The sequence below is a fragment of the Myodes glareolus genome, chromosome 2, assembly GCF_982192425.1.
Source record: "Myodes glareolus chromosome 2, mMyoGla1.1, whole genome shotgun sequence".
NCBI lineage: Eukaryota > Metazoa > Chordata > Mammalia > Rodentia > Cricetidae > Myodes > Myodes glareolus.
In genome coordinates, this window is record NC_142027.1 from 39,740,050 (window position 1) to 39,761,162 (window position 21,113).

Sequence of the window (21,113 nt, forward strand, 5' to 3'; positions counted from 1 at the left end):
TTATATACCTGAATAATGTACTTGAATAATGAAGAAGTTTTCCCTATCTTCTAAAAATTCAAGAAACAGTATCAAAGTATTTCTTCACATATGACACATGCTTTGATATGGGGAAAAATCTTGTCACTATTTTTTTCTTAAAAAGACACAATCAGTAAAACAGCCATCATCTGAATAGAGGATACATATTAAGTGACGCTCTGCTATGTCTTATTCGAACAAAGAGTGAAGAGGAGCTAGAAGGGAAGTTTAGTGTAATCAAGGGTTAGAGCTACTTTGAAGTTCAGACATTGCATTCTGCTGTGAAATTTAGCATGAGTCTTGGAAAATGACCCACAGCTTTGCTTCTGTTTGTTATTCCCTTCATTTTCTTTCCATTACAACCATCCCCTTCTAATATGATTTTAAGTACAGCTTCTGACTGTTTCATTGTTTATAATTAATTGTTTCAAATTTAAGATTCAAATAAAACATAAAAACGTGACTTTACATGTTCATTTATAAATGTGATGCTGAAATTATGTTAATTATTTTCCACTGAGAATATGCAAAAAAAGGAATTCTTACCTATAATTAAACCACCAGCATAGTCATTATGCACTCTGAAAAGATTAGACAAAACTTCTTGTGGTGTGCTCATGGAGATTTTTATTTTACACCTGAGTTAGTAAACTAAATTGAATTTGCAAGTGCCTATGCCATTAGTCAATATCAGTAACACTGGTAAAGTGAGTAACAAAATCAGATTTCTCTACTGTAAACACTGGCATACAAACTCCATCTTTGTAGATGTGATTTGCATACATTTAAATTGGCGTGGACATCTTTGAAAAACTGTGTATGAATTCATAATGACTGTTAAAGTAGCCACCAATTAGAAAGCGTCATCACACTTGCGTGTTACATTTCTCTCCATGAGGGAGAGCAGCATTAGATTCCGGCCGGCCGTTGCTCCTGTGTCTTTTCCTCTGATTGACTGACTGTAAGGCATGGGCTGAATTCCCTTAACTAGAATGTGAACCACACACAACTCTGTGCATCATCAAAGTGCCTGGAAACCCTGCTTCATTTCCAGAATTTCTGGTAAAATATGGAACCCTTTTGTCTTAGACCTATCCCTTTTAAGGTTCCTGACACAACCATCCCCTTTCTGAACCCTCTGTCCACTTGGAAAATACCCTCTCTATGCCATAGAAATTCGCTTCACTTTACTCCAGTGCCGTCAATAAACCTTCAAATAACCCCTTCCTGTTGCCTTTGGAGACGGATTTTTTTCTTTAAATCCTCACTCAAGATAGTCAGTCTGTGTCTCTTCAATAACGAAAACGATAACGACATTAACTAATGCATTCCAGAAATTACGATGCCGGTAATAAGGTCTCTACAGTGAGACCCAACAAATACTCTTAAGTTTAGCCTAAAACCATTCTTCTGCCTTTTCACAGGTTTAGCCAGTTCACCTTTAAGCAGTGAGGGAATTTTTGTTGTCTACTAACCCCCTCTAGCGCCGAATTGGCTGCACCCGAGTCACAGCTGCTGCCAGATCGCTGGGCTCCACCGAGCTCAGCAGCGCTCTGGGGCCTTGCCCTCCGTGCACCGGTCTCGGCCGGCAGCAGGGCGACAGCTTGGAGACTGCAGGTGGCAACACCCCTTCCCATCAGCTAATCCTGTTCCTTGCCCAGGGTGGGATCCCACCAAGTAGCCAGTGCAACGGCTTAGGAGAGCCCGGAACTGGGAGACAGTGCATTCTGAGAAGGGGCGTCTAGATGAGAGCGCACCAGAAGCCGCGCGCGCTCTGCTTCGGACTTGGCCACGCAGAGCTCAGCTCTTGGGCTGCTCTCAGCGCTTAGCCCGCCACAACCGCCTCCGCGGAACAGAGGTCTGTCGAGGTCGTCGGAAGTCAGGCACCAGGGCTGCCATGATGATGCTGGTGACCTCCCTGGCGAAGTCACCCCCATATGAAGACGCGAAAACCTAGGCGAGCCAAGGTGCCAGGCACCAGTCTACTTCCAGCCGGCAGTGACTCCTCTCAATCGCTTCTTCCATCCCTATGCTTTCCAAGGACTTGGAACAGAAGAGGTGGCCAGAAAGCTTATTGGTTCGCTCTGGTGGCCAAGTTTGGGAGGCTGGCACTCAGACACTTCAGAACTGACCACTACCATCGCCAAGCGGTGCCCAAGGCGCTGACCTGCAACTCTCACCCTTTCCAGCGGGAGAAATGTGGCGAAAGGGAAGGTGGTGTCCAGAGCTGACAGTCTAACATTACATGGGGGAGGAGGGACGCAAGGGATTGGGGGACTAAGGTAGCTTCAGTGAAACCCAGTAAGTAAGCCTCTGCCACAGCGGGCGGGAGGCGCATATGCCACCTAATCGGTGGTGACTACGACTTGACACTCAGACCAGGTCACTCAGTGAAGAGGCTGAGCGCTCAGTCCGCTGCTCCCTGGGACCACTTGAAAGCCGCGGAGCCTCATTGCCTGGTTCCCCAGACACCAGCCAAGGGAAAGTTCTGGTCGCCCCGGCTACCCTTGCTATTTGTTTTGCCCCCTCTGCTCTGGTCTCTGCAAGTGTCAACTTGGGTGCAGAGAAACGATTGGGTGTCCAGAACTGCACATTCACTACCCGTCTGGACATCCCTATTAACCCCAGTACCCTCTTTCAGGCATCCTCCCCCGTCCTCCATCCCCTCCCCCAAACTATAGCCTGAGCTCGCTCTTGTGTGCGCGCTCTCTTGGGCCCAAGTGAATAGTCCTCGCTGGAGCGGGACACGGAGGTGGATGCAATTCCCCTCGCCACTAGCCGCCCGGAGCTCCCCGGCGGCGCAGGCAGCATCCTCCTCCGAAGCAGCTGCTCCTGCACCTGGACAGCCTGGACCCTCGTGCCCTGCTCACGGGGCCTCGCGCGGGGGGCGCCCCGGGACTTCCCCTGCGGGCCGGGTGGAGGAGGAAGAGGAGGAGGAAGAAGAAGAGAGCTTGGGCCAGGACCCCCACCCTCTCAGGAACACCTGGCTGCGTTACTGCCACTTCTTTTTAAAGGAGAGGAAAAGAGAGCCAGTGAGAGCCATGGGGGGCTGCGTAGTCCGGGAATTTCTTTTGCAATTTGGTTTCTTCTTGCCCCTGCTGACAGCTTGGACAGGCGACTGCAGTCACGTCTCCAACCAAGGTAAGGGATAAACCAAAGGGCTGGGGCAGGAGGGTGCTTCGGGAGTGAGCACTCTTGTCCACTATTGCAGGTAACTTTGTGCCTGGGTCAGCTCCTCTGGACTTGACACACTGTGATATCTAGGATGTTTCCTAATCTGACAGCCGTGATTGCATTGACTGGGTCCAGCTGCCCCTGGAGCTCTCTCCTCTATCTAGAATTTTTTCCAATGCTTGAGCATCCTCAGCACATAGTTGGTTAGTGGCCTTTGTCTCATTGCTTCCTATTGTGTAGTCCTCACTGGAGGTCAACATATGTGGCAAAGACCTAACTGCCTCTTGTAGAATTTTCTCAAAACAGCAGTGTGTGGATTTTCCTTCATAGCTTCTTGACAGAAAGGTTAGGACTCTGGCTGTACCTATACACCTGTAACCAATGATCAACCTGTTTTCTCTAGTAACTGTGGGTAGACCTTACTCATTTTCTTAACTGTCAACCATTCACATCTTCAAATTAGTCTTGCAACAGATGCTTCCATATCTGTGTTGCTGTTTCTATTTTTGAGAGACCTGGGCAGATGAGTGAGTGCCAAATCTGAAATTCCAAGTTATGAATATCCTATTCATAAAGTCTAGTTGTTATCGGATATTAAATATCGGACTTTTCCAGCAGGGTAGTGGAAAAGTGAAGGTGGATACTGTGTGGGGGAAATGATGAGAAGCATGTAAAATATTTGAGTATTTTCTTTCCTTTCATGAAATATATCGCTTCTGATTTCTGCTATGAATGTTCAAGGATACAGAAAAAACATCATCTGCATGTCCTATATGGCTTTCGTGCTAAGTATCAAACATCCATAAAAGTTTTCTAGCAAGAACTGTCTGGATGGTCTCACTGACATGGTGAGGATCGCCAGTATGTCACCTGTTAACAAAGACACTCTACACCGACGTCAAGTCTAATGCACTTTTGATCAATTATACTTGCCATTTAACATGTCAGATACCTGTGTAATGGTCAAGAGAACAAGTCCTGAAAGTACAAATAGAGGTCAGAGGAGAGAGTGGACTTTGTGTTTGATAGGAGGTTGAGAGAGAAGGCAAGCCAAAGACCAAAGCCTTATTTCTGTCCTAAGTGTGAATGTGGCCATATTACTTTATCGAGAAATGAAGCAGTCCTTCAGAAAATATTCACATATTCCTGCTGACAAGTAATATTATTGATATGTTTTACTTATTATTTTTATTTGAAGAATATGCAATCACAATTATTTATTATTTATTGTATAATAAATTATATATAACAATTATATATATATAATCCCTGTAACATTGACATGTCATGTAAGTAACAGCAGCGATAATGCCATACACGTCCACAGAGATATAGCTTCAGACTTGTCCCTCATCAGTCTTCAAGAATTATTGTTATTAAGTACTCAGATGTAGTTTAGTTTACTTATGTGGAAATAAAATGACTGTTGAAAATGATATGGAGTTATTTACTTGACCATTTATTTGGAAGGAAAACAATTTTTAAAAACGAGGAAGTCATATAAATATATATATATATATATAATTTTCTATGGAAATGAAAAGTGTATGAAGTTTGAGATTCATGTTCACTACAAAATTTGAAGTGATTACAGGCTGAATTTTCCGGAATAATTAATAGTTATAGTACCTATGTAAGTCAGCACCAGTCCTAGGCCTTGGCTTTATTCAGATATGTAAAACACATATGAATATCCCAAAACTGAAGTATCATTCTCCTAAAGCAGGGCATACTCAACTATGACTTTATGAACATTTATATCAAATGCAAAAAACTAGTGGAGGTGTTTCTAACCTCTTAGATTGATTTTCTTCTTTCTATTAATCAATTTCTCATTCTTTTTAATGATTATTTTTTAATCTAGAGTAAATAGGAAACATATGAACTTTATTGTTAGTTTCAATTTGCATAACTTAGTGCTTTGAGTATTTTCTAGCTATCCTATCAACTAAAAAGGACCATTAAATATCACTCAATAAAACTTTTAATTTGAATTTGTGTTAATATACTAAAAATGAAAGTATAAAATTATCAGTAGCCAAAATAAAGTTTGATAAAATTGAGTCTGTTCTCCAATACAAAGTTACAAACTATGGGTCACATTTTCATCAGTAATAAATGGTTATTTGCCATACTGTGATAATTATAGGTTTAACCTCACAGATTGAGAGAATACTAAAATAATCAGGCAAATTAAAAATAAATTATCAATCTTCTATAGATTTCTTATCTGATATTTTAGAGAAATATTTCTTAATTTGTAATTTTATTATGAGACAGCAAGCTGAACATTAGTGCTTGTCTATCTAAAAGGTGGAATGTGACAGATTATATGAAAAGCACAAAAGATTCAAGTAAAATTTGCATTTAATTGTAATATATAAAAATAAATGTCAGATATGTGATTAACAGTTTTTAGAAGATTCCTTTCATATTGCTTATAAGTTTTTATTTTTTGAAACCTGCTATTTTATATGGAACAAATTTTCATTTTTCTATAACCTTTCTTCTTGATTAAGGGCAGTTATAAAATGAAATGTCATTGCTCTGTGTCTATTTTTGCCAAATGATTATATATAAAATCCTTCATGGATGAATAGACTGCATTCACCCTCTGACCTCCTACCCCATCCCCAATCTTCCCACTGAGACAGGGTCAAATAATGATGCTGACAAAAGTGGGCTATCTCCCTCTTAAGATGGACTAAGGGGAAGCTCACTATAGAGAAGGCTTCTTGTCTTTGAACTGGATGTAAAACTATGTGCTGTAAAGATAAATAGCTTAGATTGACTTTCTTTCTATATCCCAATGCTCTTTGAATCAAATAGAAAGTAATGGTGCTTCCCATATGACTACCTCTGATTAAGTAGAAGTACAAGTTCTGTTAGACTGTCTCTCACATGCCATTATTTCCACTTGCAGTTTTTGAAGCACAATATCATTGAGGTATTGGTATATTGTATTTAAACTCATATTTTAATCTCTGAAGATGTATGACCTTGCATCCTCTTACTAGTGAATAGAAAACCTAGTCTTACTTCATGTGTAAATTAATCAAGTGTACCAATTATAATAGTTACTGGTTATCAGGGATCTATTTATTCAAAGATTATTCTCCCTTATCATGGTACCATATAGTCTAAATGAGTTGATGCATCTATTAGGGTACTCATGTTATAAAAATAATCAGTTGCATACAAAATAATTCATTAAGTCAACTTGTTCAACTAGATAAAGCAGTGGATTTATCACTATTATGTGATGTTATATCTATTGTGTGATATGACATGTTATAAGACAATACTGGACAAACACACAAGTAAGGTTGCCATGGTCCTAGGTGTTTTTCTAATTTATTGATTATGATAAAATGATAGCAAGAAATCCAAAGCTGTATGTAAATATAAGTAAACATGTTAAAGAGAAAATGTCTCCCTAAAATCAATGACATAAAATTAGTTGCAATATCAGAAACATCATCAATAAATTGTTAAAACTACAGAAATACAAGAAATTAGTTAATATAGTTTTTAAAATTAGAAAAATTAGATAATTTACCAAAAATATTTCTGTAAGATTCTTCAAAATTATTCTGTAAGATTCTTCAAAATAGTAACTATTTTCCCAGATAAACTATTTATAGTTGTAGGGTTCTTTGAGATTATTATTATATGTCCTTTTTGACATAATTATATGTAAAACCTATAATTTGTTTTTATTATAAATACGAAGTTCAAGTTGTGGAGTTATTAGGAAAAATATACAATATAAAAAACAAAATATTTTTTCTGGTTCCAGCGTGTTTATCAGATTCTGTATATTATTTGCTCTAAGTTACAAATTAACTGTATCTGAAAATCTTATGGCACAAAAATAGTAACATGTTCATTAAAGTTATAATCTTTTGAAGTAACATAAATAAAGTTATTAAATACTAATATAACACATTGTTGATTTTCAAATGGATAAAATGTTCTTTTTAATGATATAAACGAAAATGAAGTATATGATATGACCTTTGAGTCCAGAAGACTTCATAACAAATCTTACATTTGACAACAAAACCATTCTCTATTACACTATGTTTTATATTTAACTACAATTTTTTTCTCTCTTACACAATTACAACAACCACTGTTCTGTCCTCTCACCCAGCATTTCTACTATATATTCCATTTGTTGTGAATAGAAAAAAAAAGTTCTACTTGAAACTCAACTACAGTGCAAAATTCATAGATGTCTCCTTCCTTTGGTTTAAAATTTCTTAGCAACCTAAACATGGTAGACATCAATATGCATAGCTAACTAATGAAAATAATGTGTGTTTGCAATCATTTAACTAAATAAGAATACCAAATTAATAACATGTCTACAACAATTGAATAGACTTAACACTTACATATATTAAATATGTAACTTTAATGTCTTAAATTTTAAAAATATATTGCTTTTATCACTGCTTTATCTTGACTATTTTGAATATTGTTTTTAGAATGTAAAATTTAGTGACTGAAGAGATAGCTCAAGGATAGAGAGTGCAGGGTAAAAAATAGGAGCTGGTTTTCTATCACCAACATGTGGTGGTGACTTACAACCACATGTGATTGCATATCCACTGGGATTATTCTATTGGCCACCGTGGCCAGCTACATGTACACACATACACATATCCAGACATATCCACATAATAAAAACAATAGTAAATTAATTAAAAAACCCCAAACTTTCAAAAAATAGTAAGCACTATCTATAAACAAAACTAATAAAACAAAACAAAAAATAAAATTTAGGTGATGAAGAAAAAGTGGAGGTGGGGGGGCATATTGTGTTCTACCGTACCATCTGTTAAATAGTAAAAACAAACAAACGCAAAAAGAAAGAAAAGACTCAGACAAAGTAACTAAAGCCCCAGAATAAAAAGTCATAGGACAAATGCATTGTTTTAAATGAGGCTGTTGAAAAGGGCCTGTGGTGAGGTGCAATTTAATCCTCATCCTCAGGGAAGAAAAACAAATAACTTGTTCTGTGCAAGAAGTACACTTACACTAGAGGCAAATCGTTTGTGAAGAACTGTGCTCCACAAATATGAGGAACTGAGTTCAGTATGACTGGAGCTTACTGAGCAAAGAAAGAAATTGAAATAGTGTAGCTTGAAAGATGGCAAACAGAATTAATAAATGGAAAATGAAATCATGGTAAGAAGCCAGGCTTTAATATTATATCAGATAATATGGATGGTAAGGGAACAGGGGTCCATCTCAAGTGGATAGAGCTGCCTGGAGGGATGAAAGAGCAGAAACAGGTGTCTGGCTATTGTTCAGGAGAATGACTGGGAAAGCCTGGCCTAGAGCATTGGTAATGGAGACAGAAAGAAGCAAAGAGGTATTGAAGAGTTAAATAGTGGGAAAACATTATCCCTAGAAAGAAATAAATATAGGTATATTCAGCATACTGATTTGATTTTATTTTTTTGAGAATCTGAGTTATATATTGTATCATACCCCATTAAATGCTCTTGCCTTGTGAAGGGGAATTTATAAAACAAAATATAAAAACAAAAATATCTCGCAAAAATATGTAGCACATTTCTCATGTTTTCAAGTACAAACTGACTAGTATAAAAGGATTCATATGAGACTAAGCAAGACTCCTCCACTGCCTCTGCATCAGCCCCTGTCTCCAAGTTCCTGCCCAGTTCGTGTTCCTGTCCTAACTTCCTTCAAAGACAAACAATGATATGAAAGTATAAGCCAAACAACCTAGCCAACAGAATTATCATAAAAATGCACAATGATATAAATATATTTGATATATTTATAGATTACATAATGATATAAATGTATTAATGGATTTGGTGATCAGGCCTCCATGTAAAAGACTTTATGTGTCTCTCCTTTGAAAGTTTTATCTAATCTTAATAAGATTTTCCTGTTTCAAAATACTGTACATGATGCTGATAGATCAAATGCAATGTCCTTTTTCTTTTTCTTCAGCACAGCTTTCTGTTTGTAGTTATTTGTGTGTGTGTGTGTGTGTGTGTGTGTGTGTGTGTGTCAGAGTAGATGATGATTCAAGTAGGCTTGATCATCTACATAAGACAACATAGTTTTACAGTCTCAGTTTAGGGAATGAAAAGCAATAGAGTTGTTTTTAAATGGATCTATGTGTTTCAATACAGTTTTAAAAATGAAAATTCCAACTAATATTGCACATAAAAGACACATGATATTTTAAAATATTCTCCATGAGTCTCTTCTCTGCATTGAGTATAAATAAAGAATAACACATGTGAAGACAGTGTTTAGGATCTGGAAAAAGGAATTTAAAGGTATATGATATGTGGGAACAGGGACAACGGAAGACTCTTCAATAAATTTTACACAACTCAAACCTTTCCTGAGCTGTTACTTACCTTTAAGTGTGAGATGACTTCTAAAAGGTTATTGAAAAAACTATTAAAATCATATGTTAGTAAAAGAGCACATAAACATTTATTTAAAAACAAACAAAAATAGAAATCAGAAAATTTCTAGTTTAAACACTTCAATATATTTGATGTCTATTTTAAAATTCATACTATGAACTTTAAATATTTGTGATATTTTAAAATACATAGTAAATCTTTATAGAATGACTGAAAGAGTGATTCCTTTTGAATAAACAACATGGTTTCTTATATGATACACAATTTTAGTCTTTAAATATATATTTCTTCTAAAAATGTCAACAGTTAGTCTTTTCACCGTAGTTCCTGTAGACCTCCTACCTGCTACCTGATAGGCGGTGTGGATCCAAGACCACATTGCATATTGGAATGTCTGAACCAGTATAAACGTTTAACTTGTCCCCAAATTTGGCAGAAAATTTTGATTTCTGAATATTTGAATTGAAAATCTGGAATGTATTATAAAATCATGTTTGTCATATGAAGTGCATATTTTATGACACACACACAAAAATACATGTACATCCATTGATTGATGTTCAAATAAGACATGTGTACCATTTTCTGAAAACTTAATCTATCATTTTAGAGTAATGTACGTCAATGTTTAATAACTAAATCATGCAATAAATTCAATATATAAAGTGTCAGGGATCATATGAGTTGCTGTTACTGTAATGGTGACAACCAAATTTAGGGAGTTTCCTGAAATCCTATTACAAAATGATGATATTGATTTAGGAACTTTTTACTTTATTTTAAGAGATTTGATGATGTCAGTTTCACATCTTTCATTGTAAATGAGACTAATAAAACAGAATAATCAAATTCTATCAGCAGTTTGTGATCTATATTATTTCTTAAGATATCCTACTTTTAATTTTATAGCTACATAGATGCTTAACTCAATTATATAAAATACAGAAAATTAATTTACAAGCTTACAGTATTTATGCAAATCAAACGTAAACATATCACAAATTTATGGCTTTCTATAGACTGATATGGAAGAGAGCTTTCATTGACAAGCCATTGAGCTCTTTGCTCTTGTGTCTTCATATAAAGGATATTTAATTTAAAATGGCCATTTGTTATGTAAATTATAAATTTGTTACATGAAATATAAATTTCTACTTCCAGATACCAGAGGATATATTTTTTTGTTTGTTTGCTTGTTTGTTTGTTTCAGCTTTGGAGAAAAAAATTAGGGTGAAAATGCAAGCTTTAAACTCATATCCTGAGAAAATACTTTCAGCTACTTTCTGAGTACACTTCTGAAATCCTCAGCTGCTGGCCTGTGTGCTGACCTGCACTTGATGAATATACTTGGAAATAATTGCTCTTCCTCACAATCCATTAAAAGTATTCAGGTGCTAAAGTCAAATTTTTGATCCCTAGAGATGTATAATCTGGACTTGAAAAATCGGTGTGAGAGATATAAAATGACTTAATCTGTTATTGTCTCTTGTAATTTCTCATAAAATTATGAGTACAGATATGTGATGAAAAGCACTTTATGCAAATATGCATAATTCATTTAGTGTATCCATCTGCTAATACCAGGTCAATTATGTGTTCTCTGGAGTAAATGTACTATACTCTGGAACTTGGATTTTGTGGTAGACAAGTACAGGAAATAGAAACACATTATCTACAGTACTTAGAGACCAACATCTAGAATAAGAATACTTGTAATTCATATTTACAGAGCCCATGATTAAAGTAATACAACATATGGAAATTTAGATGCCAATGGTAATTATAACTCTCTTTTATGCAGTTAATAAAGTCCATTGTATTTTGGTTGCGAGCCTAGCCTTTAACACGGGAACCATATCTCCAGCCCAGTGGGAGAGGGTTGAAGGGAAGGGTAAAATCAATAAAATCAATAAAATAAAGTCCATTGTAATCTAGAGAGTAAGGACTCTGGTGTGATATATTCCAAATGAGAACTGAGAATAACTGAATGTATACTTCCAAGTAAAATCATGTTGCATCACATTTGATGAGACCTTGAATTTTCTTTAATGTTACTGTGATACTTTAATATCAAAGGATTATTTAAATTAAATCCATAATTAAAGACTTTAAATGTAAAAATTATCTAAGAAATGATATCTCGCATCTCTCCTAAATTAACCTCATGGTGCTGGAGCAATAGTAACAAATGACCTGGCCTGATTAAGGTCACTCTGAAAATAAGCCTGTTGGTTATAGATTCTCCATGGTGTGACATATGCTTAATAAAATGTTATGATCTATGACCTTTCATTTCTGAAACTATAAAATTGTCTACTGATGAAAATCACCTTAGTTAAAAACTTCTGTTATAAATCCATTTTATCCTTTATTTCTTTGAAATTAAAATGTACTTAGTGTTTACCTTGTAAGTGAAAATAGTCACCAATAAGCATGATGACCAAAAGTTGAAGAAACTGCTAGATATGATTATTCATAATCAAATCTGATTGTAATACTTTCTAAATGAAAATGTGTCTCTATGCACTGATCTACTTGCTCCCTTGCAAGAAAAATGTTATGTTATGAATATTTTGATTTAACACAAGCATTTAGTAGAGGACATTTACTAATGCCTTGATTATTTCGTATGCTCTACTTAATGAAGGAATAGTTGTAAAGAGATCTTATTTTTTATTTTAGAAACCCCAAATATTGGGAGTTTCATGCTCTCAATACAGAATGCTACCTACCATGATTTTAAAACATGTACAATTTAGCAGCTCCAATTTTATTGTCATTTATGAGTGTACTAGAATTATAGTTACTAAGGGGGTAGTAATTTATTGTCTTACAATGTTGCTCTACAATAACTTCATTTTATAGAGTAGACAAAATGTGGTATATTCACTTTTGTAAAATAACGCTTTGATGTTTGGCTTAGTGTAAAGTTCAAGTGTAAGAATTGTTATAACATTCACTAGTTTATGACCAGAAATCTTTTGATTGATTTATTGTTTCTGGAATTTTCAAGAGCTATTTCCAAGACAACTAAAACTGTTACACAGAGACACTCTGCATTGAAAAACTAAAAAAAAAAAAAAGTTAACTTATCATTTTATCACTTGATAGATTCTGTATTTTGTATTTGAAAAATATGACTCTAGAAGCACTAATAAGTAGAACTTGCTGCCAGAACTTGGTATTTTGTACGGAAGAAATCAATTGAAGATTACCCATTATTAGCTGCTGACATTTAGATTTGTACATTTAGAATGTTAAAAAAACACTGAAAGCTTCCTATCTAGCTCATAAATTATAATAATACTCCCTCTTTTCAAATTCAACATTCTATTCTCCTCCATTTTTCATAAAGAACATAATTTTTCCACAATAATCAATATTACTGTGATCTTATGATATAACTGACAGAAATTAAATAATTAATTATAAATCAATATGAATTGTTAATAAAGCAGATATGTATGCATCTGTGTTTTTGCATGTGCCCAGGCTTTTTTGAGCTAAAAAGGTTTTCAGAGGTTTGACACTTGTACTTTAAATGCTTTTTTATGCTATTATGTGAATACCACTACAGAGAGAGAGAGAGAGAGAGCGAGAGAGAGAGAGAGAGAGCGCCTGTGACAAGGAACCCATCTTCCAAATGCACCACAGTCTCAATGAAAAGATTTCCTCTCAATGCAGTAGAAGAATCCAGGAAACATGTAAAACTGAGGACAAATAACCCATTTCCTCTTCACTAGATTTGCAATTGATTGGCCCATTGTCCACCTCTGTTCTTCTACTGCTGTCAGCAGTTCTTTGATCAACTGTCCCTTTGAAATACAAATGTGTCTAGTCCAAAGTTAAAAGAGGGGGTAGTTCATATAATTTGGTTATTTTTTTAAAATCTCTGTTAGTTGTTCTGAAATTGAAATGATTATAAGCTTTCTGATTTTAGATTCCAATTCTTCATACACTTGGTGTATGTATTACATTAATTCCAAGAATTTCTTGAATTGGCTGCTGATTATTTTACTATCGAATTATTCTTTGACCATCAACAGTATTTTAAACCCTGACATTTTTCTATTCAATACTTTTATTCTACTGAGATACGCTTCTGAAGGACGCATGTACACATTGTTCAGTAGTTAATGGGAAAATAAAGTACCCATTTGCCCATCACTGAATTCCCGAATCTTATGTGTGGATGTCAGCTCTCCAGCGAGAGTTCAGTGGCAGGATTACAGCTAATGGAACTTATTCTTAGGAGGGGTTACTTCCTTACAGTACTATCTGAATCTACTCAAATCCACTTAGCTACAGGCCCTGGAAAAAATAGAATGACTACCTGCCTTTTAATAGGTGTAGGAAAGAGAAGAAAGCCCAGATGAAGTGTTTACTGTACAGAATACTGTGTGTGGCTCTGCCATAGAAATGCTCTGCTCTAAGAACTCTTGCACATGAACACAGTTTTCTAATGCTGTCTGTCTCTGTGAATGCTGTCCATGAAAGGATAAAGCACCAACATGATTGAAAGAGGTATTAAGAATTTGAATAGGGGCTTAGGACTACTTTCCATAGACAAGTAAGTTTCCTTTCCTAAACTTCGTTTCTCAACACTCCATTTGCTGGACCACATTACAGTTCCACAGAGCAATCTGTATTGGTCTTGTCCTCAATTAATTTTCAAGGTCTTTGTTGCTCATGCACGAGACTGGGCCCAAGGCCTCTCTTTTACATACTTGCACCACCGAGCTACACTCCAGTACATTTTCCTGAGATGTTTAAAGTGTAGCAATCTTTCCCACATCATAGTAGTTTCTTTTTCTCCATATATTATGGTTGTAAGTTAATATATTATGCCTTGGAGTGTGTTCTGATGGTAAATATTTCTTTAGAAGTTGTTGTATAGAAAACAAATAAGCAGAATGTTGAAAATATCCATACATTTGAATTTATTTTTTTCCACTTTTATGGATTTAGTTTTTAAATGACAAAGCAAAGACATACAAAGATTTTTTTTGCTTGTATATAAGCATTTTAGCCTGCAAGTTTATTTATAAAATAAAACATTTGGAATCAAGTTAAATAACCCCAAATGGCAGATTCTTCTGGGATATGACTGTATTTGCCTGAAATAATTTCTTGAATGATACCTTCTACTTTGATAAAAGTGACCAAGTATTTCTATGCAAAGTAGTTGGAAATAATTTTTTGTTCTTAAAAACATTATGGGAGGTGACAAGAGAAGAATGAAAACCGACTTAATGACTGGAAGAGTCTAATGGATACTGCTTTCATTTAGACAAGAACACAGTATCAAAAGGATGCTTAACATTGCCCTATTTGAGGTGGTTTTTGGGGGGAAGTGTTATAATGTTATAATTTTATCTTCTGCACTACTACCTTGGTCTTGAAAAATATCAGCAATCTGTTACACTCTGGAAAAAGAAAGATATAAAAAAATACATGGAAATATTCTCTGAAGAAGCATATAACCCCCACTTCTAAAAAGATTCCCAAGGATATCAGAGCTCTAGTTTAGTGAAATTCTTAAGGACCAGGCTTTGTCTTGCTTGGAAATTCAGAATAGGTGCTGGGTCAGGAATTTTGTTTTCATCTGGTATTTTGTTCCTAATTCCTCTCCAGAAAGTAGCATGCATGTGACAACAACCTCGCAGGAAATTTACAGTGGTCAATGAAATTGGGTCAGAAAACAGATCTCTGTACAATCTCATTAGCAAGCACTGCATATTGATGATATTTATTACTTATATTTAGAGGTTGGAAGTGATCCCAGCATAAGTTTACAGTGTTGTACAAGAGGGCACTCTGTGGCTTGCTGAGCAAGCACCATACATTTTGCTGGGTTGACAGTGTCATTTCTCAAGAATATTTAGCAAGTTTTAGTAAAAGCTATGGGTCTTTGTTTTTCTTTCTAATTGTTGTGGATTAAGGGAACTTTGGTTAGATACTCAGCAAAGGGCACAAACCTACACATAGAGAAATGAGAATGCAACTAAATACGCCAATGCCATTTATCAGACGAGGTAAAGAGAAATGTAAGAATATGTAAACGCATGAAGGCATAATGTCAGAGTTAGCCAGGATTTGAAACACTGACAGTTTAAATCCAATTAAATATCTCTGTTCACAGTCCAGTGTGATGTTACCATTTCAATTTGGCTGCCATGGAATAACTGAGCGAATGTGTTCTTTATTTGTATTTTAAGGAGAAGAGATAAGGTATTGGTTGCAATTCTGATCTTTGGAACTACAGATAATTTTAAGCATTTTGCATTCAGTAACCAGAGAGATTTTCTTTTCAAAATTGTGTGTGGAGGGTCTGGCAGTATGGCTCAGCTGGTGCTTGAAGCACAAGTATGAGGACATGAGCTTGGATTACCAACACCTTTGTAAAAAGCCATGTGTGGAGGCAGGTGTCTAAAATCCCAGTCCTGAGACAGGAGGATTTCAAGTGTTCATTGGCCAGAAAACTCTAGCAGAATCAATAGGCTTGCAGTTCAGTTGAGAGAGTTAAAAAAAATAAGGTGGAAGAGTGATTAAAAAGAGACAGAACATAGATCCTAGCCACCTCACACATGAAAACACACAAAACCTATGCATTAAGCAAATTATTACAATAGATTAAGTATCTTCCAATCTCATGTGTCTAGAAATAGTATCTGATCACTCATTGTTATTTTTAATGTTCTGATTTGAGATACTAAAACTGTTTTTGAGAATTTTATCTTATACAAGAAGTGGAGGTAATTTTGAAGCAAATTTTGTTAACTTTATGTTAGTGATTTCCCACCTCATAATTTGAAGGTAATTTACTTTGTTATAATATTACCTAGAACCATGCAGGTGGTTATACATTTTCTTATATTACTACCTATCTAGATTTTTATGTCTTTGCAATGGTGAGGGTCAGGAACAGGAAGGGAGTGGAGCGAGAATGGAGAGGCAGAACAAACTAGGTTACTTTCTCGACAATGTAATTTCTTCCCTTACTAGACCACTATGATTCACATAAATACTTTGTTTTAATAATGTCATGAAAAAAACCCAAAACTTTCAGATTACACAGTTTACTTTTTATATTCTATTTTAATTATATTTTAGTTTTTTTATGTTACATTTTCCAAAGATAACCTGCTTAAAGCTGCCATACAGGGAAAAATCAGTTGTAATTTAAGTTCATACACTGGGTTTGTGCTCCTCGGAGTTCCACTGAAACCCACCATGTTTTCCAGCCAACAGCTTTTGATTACATGCATATTTGGAAATGTATCAACGACAGAGGGTTTGAACAAGGGAAAATAAATAAAAAGTCAAATTCATTCTGACTGTATATATTAATTTTATTCCACCACTTTGTCTTGTTTTAAGTAAGATAAGTAACATAAATTATTGTGCTTATTTTGCAAAAGTAGCTTTTATCAACAATAATTTACTTGGCTGAGTTAATCAAGCAAATTAGTAACCGAAAAGGAAAAAGGAAAAGATACTTTTAAGTACTAGGTGAGAAAGAAGATTTTACACAATTGCTTGATTTTAAAAATACACAAAAATTACATTAAATATTTGAATGTTTTATTGTAAATTCTCTCAGTATTTTAAAACTATTAAAAGAACATAATTTAGAAAAATCTTTACAAAAACTAGTTTTCCTGAATTATATAGAGTTTTTAACAAAAGTCGAAGTCAGTAAGTGTAATTTTAAACAAATTTTCTATTTAATAACATTTTATTTATGGATCTTACTTTGCTTCATAGTGGAAAGGCTATTTAGTATTAGTATAATACTATATATACATATATATAAATATATATGTGTGTGTGTATGTGTGTGTATGTATGTATTCCTCTCTTGATCATCTTTATAACACTTCCTTGATACGTTAAAACTGTTCAGTACAGTGTAACCCATTTTTATAAATGAAAAAATACCTATGGCAAGTCATACACTTGAATTCTCCCATGGTTTTCTCCTTTGTGGAGAGTTCTCTCAATGTAGATCTAGCACATTAATGACTATATCTTATATATCTTTGATTTTTTTTCTTTTCTTGTTTTGGAATTGTTATAGAATTTGTTCAAACAGTAGATCTATGAAGCAGATTACGAATAATCGGATTTAGTGTGTCTGAGATACTATTTAAGTCATTTGTTTTTAATAAACAGTTCTGCATTAGGTTCTCTTCATATATGTTGTGGCTGTTGGCTTGATGCTTTTGTCTGACCCCAAACTGTGGGAAGATATGCTCTTGACTCATTTGCCAGTTCTTGAAACTCCTTTCCTCCCGTTGGGTTGCCTTGTCCATCCTTGGTTTGAGGGCTTTTCTCTTGTCTTCCCATATCTTGATTTGCCGTGTTTTGTCGTCTCTTGGAGGACTTGTCTTTTCTGAAAGGAAACAGAGGGAAGTCAGATCCAGAGGAGAGAGGGGTGGTAGCAGGGGCTGAGAGGAGTGGAGGGAGGGAAAACTGTCTTCAGGTGTATTGTATGAGAAAAGAATCTATTTTCAATATAAATAAATATATATGCTATATGAATTAGACGTAGATAGTTTGAAAAATACTAACTTGGATATTTGATCAATAAACATTCTAATTATTTGCTAGTAACAGGGATGAAGCTAGCTCGCATAAACAGAAAAGAAAATATTGAAGAAACTTTTGGACAACCTGTAGAAGCAAAGAAATAGAATGACCTGAAAAGGGTGGGAACAAGGATAGATAGAGGCTTTGTTCCAGGTGTCAAGAGTTTATCAGTCTCACTGGGCTGAATTAGTTCCTACCATTTCTAGAATATATTGGATAGAAAAATCTCTGTCCTATAGAGTAATATCTGCTTGACCTTACTGGCTCATGATCATCAGAGCCAAAAAAAAAAAATAGTATATTCACCTGATTAATGACATTTACAGGACTGGGCAGAATGCAATACAACAATTCTTTTAAAATCTTTTGCTGGTGGAATATTCTGAGTGGAACAGATAATGGGTGTCTAGCACCCAACATATACCTAACCACTTACCATAAAGTATAATGATAAAATATCTTCTTTTAGCATTTTAACGTCATCAAAAAGTTAAGCGCAGAAAATGGGCTTGTCTATATCAGTGTAGAATATTTTTGTTCAGCCTAGGAAAGTTAAAAAACATTTTGTTCCAAGGAAAGTTATAAATCATTCGCTAGAAAATCATCAGTGTAAGAGATATATAATAACAGAATCCTGAAGCCAACTTACTATTTCTTCAAATACAGTACTGGAGCATTCTTGGTTATCATAAAACTCTGACTCTGTAGTATGTAATATAAGGGAAGGTGGAGGACACCTGGACTTCTGACCATTATTTCTAAGAACTTTGACTTTCAACAAATGATATGTCAAAACTTGCATTGTATTTACAATATGATATGCCATTCCAGTTATTGTCATCTGATTGCTAAATAGGAAACTATTTCTTATGTTTTTTAGTGTGTGTGTCTATGTACATGTGTGTGTGTTTATATGTGTGTGAGTGTGTGTGTCTGTGTGTGTGTGTAGGGAAAAATTTGTAGGAATCAGTTTACTCTCTGCCATGTGGGTTCTAGTATTGAGTTCAATTGGTCAGACTTGGCTGTCATTAAGCACCTTTACTAACTAAATCTTGGCTTCTAGTCGTATAAGAGAAAATTTTAGGAAAATTATTCTGTACACAATATTGATCTACTTTCTACATTGAAATACTATGCTTTGTATGCCGTTTATTCCTAAACTAGAAGAAAATCAATGTACTTCTAAACTTTACATTTTGAAAACTGTCAGGAACCTAAAATTTAAATGATTTGCAAGATAAGATTTTCAGAGTTCTATCTTAAACATGTGTGCAATTAAGATTACATCTCTGGGAGCCACTTTCAGAGACTACTCTTTGTTAGATACCATCACAAGTATTTCAAGTATACAAACCTTACAGCAATCTTTAAGCTATTATTATATTTAGTTTATTTATAAGGAGAATTATACACGAAATAAGCAATTTATCAAAAAGTTTAATTAAATTATATAATTTTATTAATTGAATTTTATCTTCTCCCAAAGTCCTAACGCACAGAAATATATATTTATATACATTAACATATATTTACAGATATATAAATATGTTTTTATATATAATCTGCAAGTAATTTATATATAACCTATATGTACATACACATATTTTTACATATAAAATTGCATGCATATGATATATATGTATATATATATATATATGTAATTAAGTTGGGTTTTATTAGGATGGGGCCTTCCCAATCTAATATGACATATATAAAAAATATGTTGTGAAGATAAGGGTATGTATAGGAATTACATAATTTATAAACTACAGAATTGCACAGAGAAGTAACAACTCACTTGAGGGTGTAGAGCAGGCTTTCTGTGAGAGCAGCAGGAGGAAACATTCTCTGAACATCTGAACCCAGACTAATAAAACTGAGATTGTTAATCCATAGATCTTGTTCTTCTAAACCAGTCCACCTTGTTATATTTGTAAAAAAAGAACTATGGAAATCTATTACATGAGAAAGGTGTTTATATATGCTTTATGACTCCAGACCCTTCTTAAGAATATGCTGTTGCCCATCTAATGGTTAGAAAAGTAAGTTACCTCATGTGTCATTATACAAGAAAGATTTGGCTTAAGAAGGATAATATGGACTAAAACAATGAATATTTTTTTTCTGAAGTTTGACTACTCTTTCATAAGAGTAGTGTGTAGAAAAGTACATGTCTGATGTTTTTGATTCCATATGTTGGGTTTTTACAAATTTTGGAATGATTGTTAATATACAAGGAAATATCTTGGTTTGGTATTCCAGCTAAAATTGATATTTATGTTTAATTTCCACCATATATAAACAATCTCAACATAATTCTTTCTGATACTCGTGGAGCGCCTCCTTTCCAACTACAAAACATCACACGGGGTTGTGTGTGACATTATGTCAAAACTCAAAAAGCTTCAGATTTAAGATTTCCTGATAGAAATCCCCAAATTGGCATTAATAAAGTGACTTACATCACAACTTAACAAAAGGTGAAGAAATATTACTATTGTTTGAAAAAATGAATTATCTTTCATTTATTTGCATAAATTAACCTATTTAAATATTAAAAATAGAAACTAAATCTCTATGAGAATTAAAAAAAATTCAAGCAATTCCTCTCTTCTTTTCTACATTCACCTACATGCACAAAACCCACATATCTTACCTTCCATAATCGTAGTCAATAAGGAACTGTGTATTCAGAGTGAAAGAAACATAGAAGAGAACAATATTCATAACCAGGAATCGACTAGGCCTTCCTTCAATGGTTATTTTGCTTGGTTTAAGCAATAAGTAATGTAATATATAGCGTAAGTTTATTCTGTTCAGAAATAAATAAAATGAACCGCAGAATCAGGTACGATATTTTCACACTGGCTGCTTCTAGTCTGTTGTTAGGAGCTGTGTGCG

General features: G+C 34.7%; 1 protein-coding gene across 2 annotated transcripts in view; it reads left to right on the forward strand.

The window, feature by feature from the left end:
• Positions 1 to 1,591: 1,591 nt before the first annotated feature.
• Positions 1,592 to 21,113, forward strand: part of Epha6 (EPH receptor A6) — a 917,499-nt gene continuing 897,977 nt past the window's right edge. Inside the window, exon 1 of one of the 2 annotated variants that reach the window (XM_048422770.3) lies at positions 1,592 to 3,162. In XM_048422770.3, coding sequence (XP_048278727.3) covers positions 2,778 to 3,162 — 385 coding nt within the window. In that variant the 5' untranslated portion in view covers positions 1,592 to 2,777. The remainder of the gene's footprint in view (positions 3,163 to 21,113) is intronic. The other variant, XM_085685660.2, reaches the window with a different exon arrangement.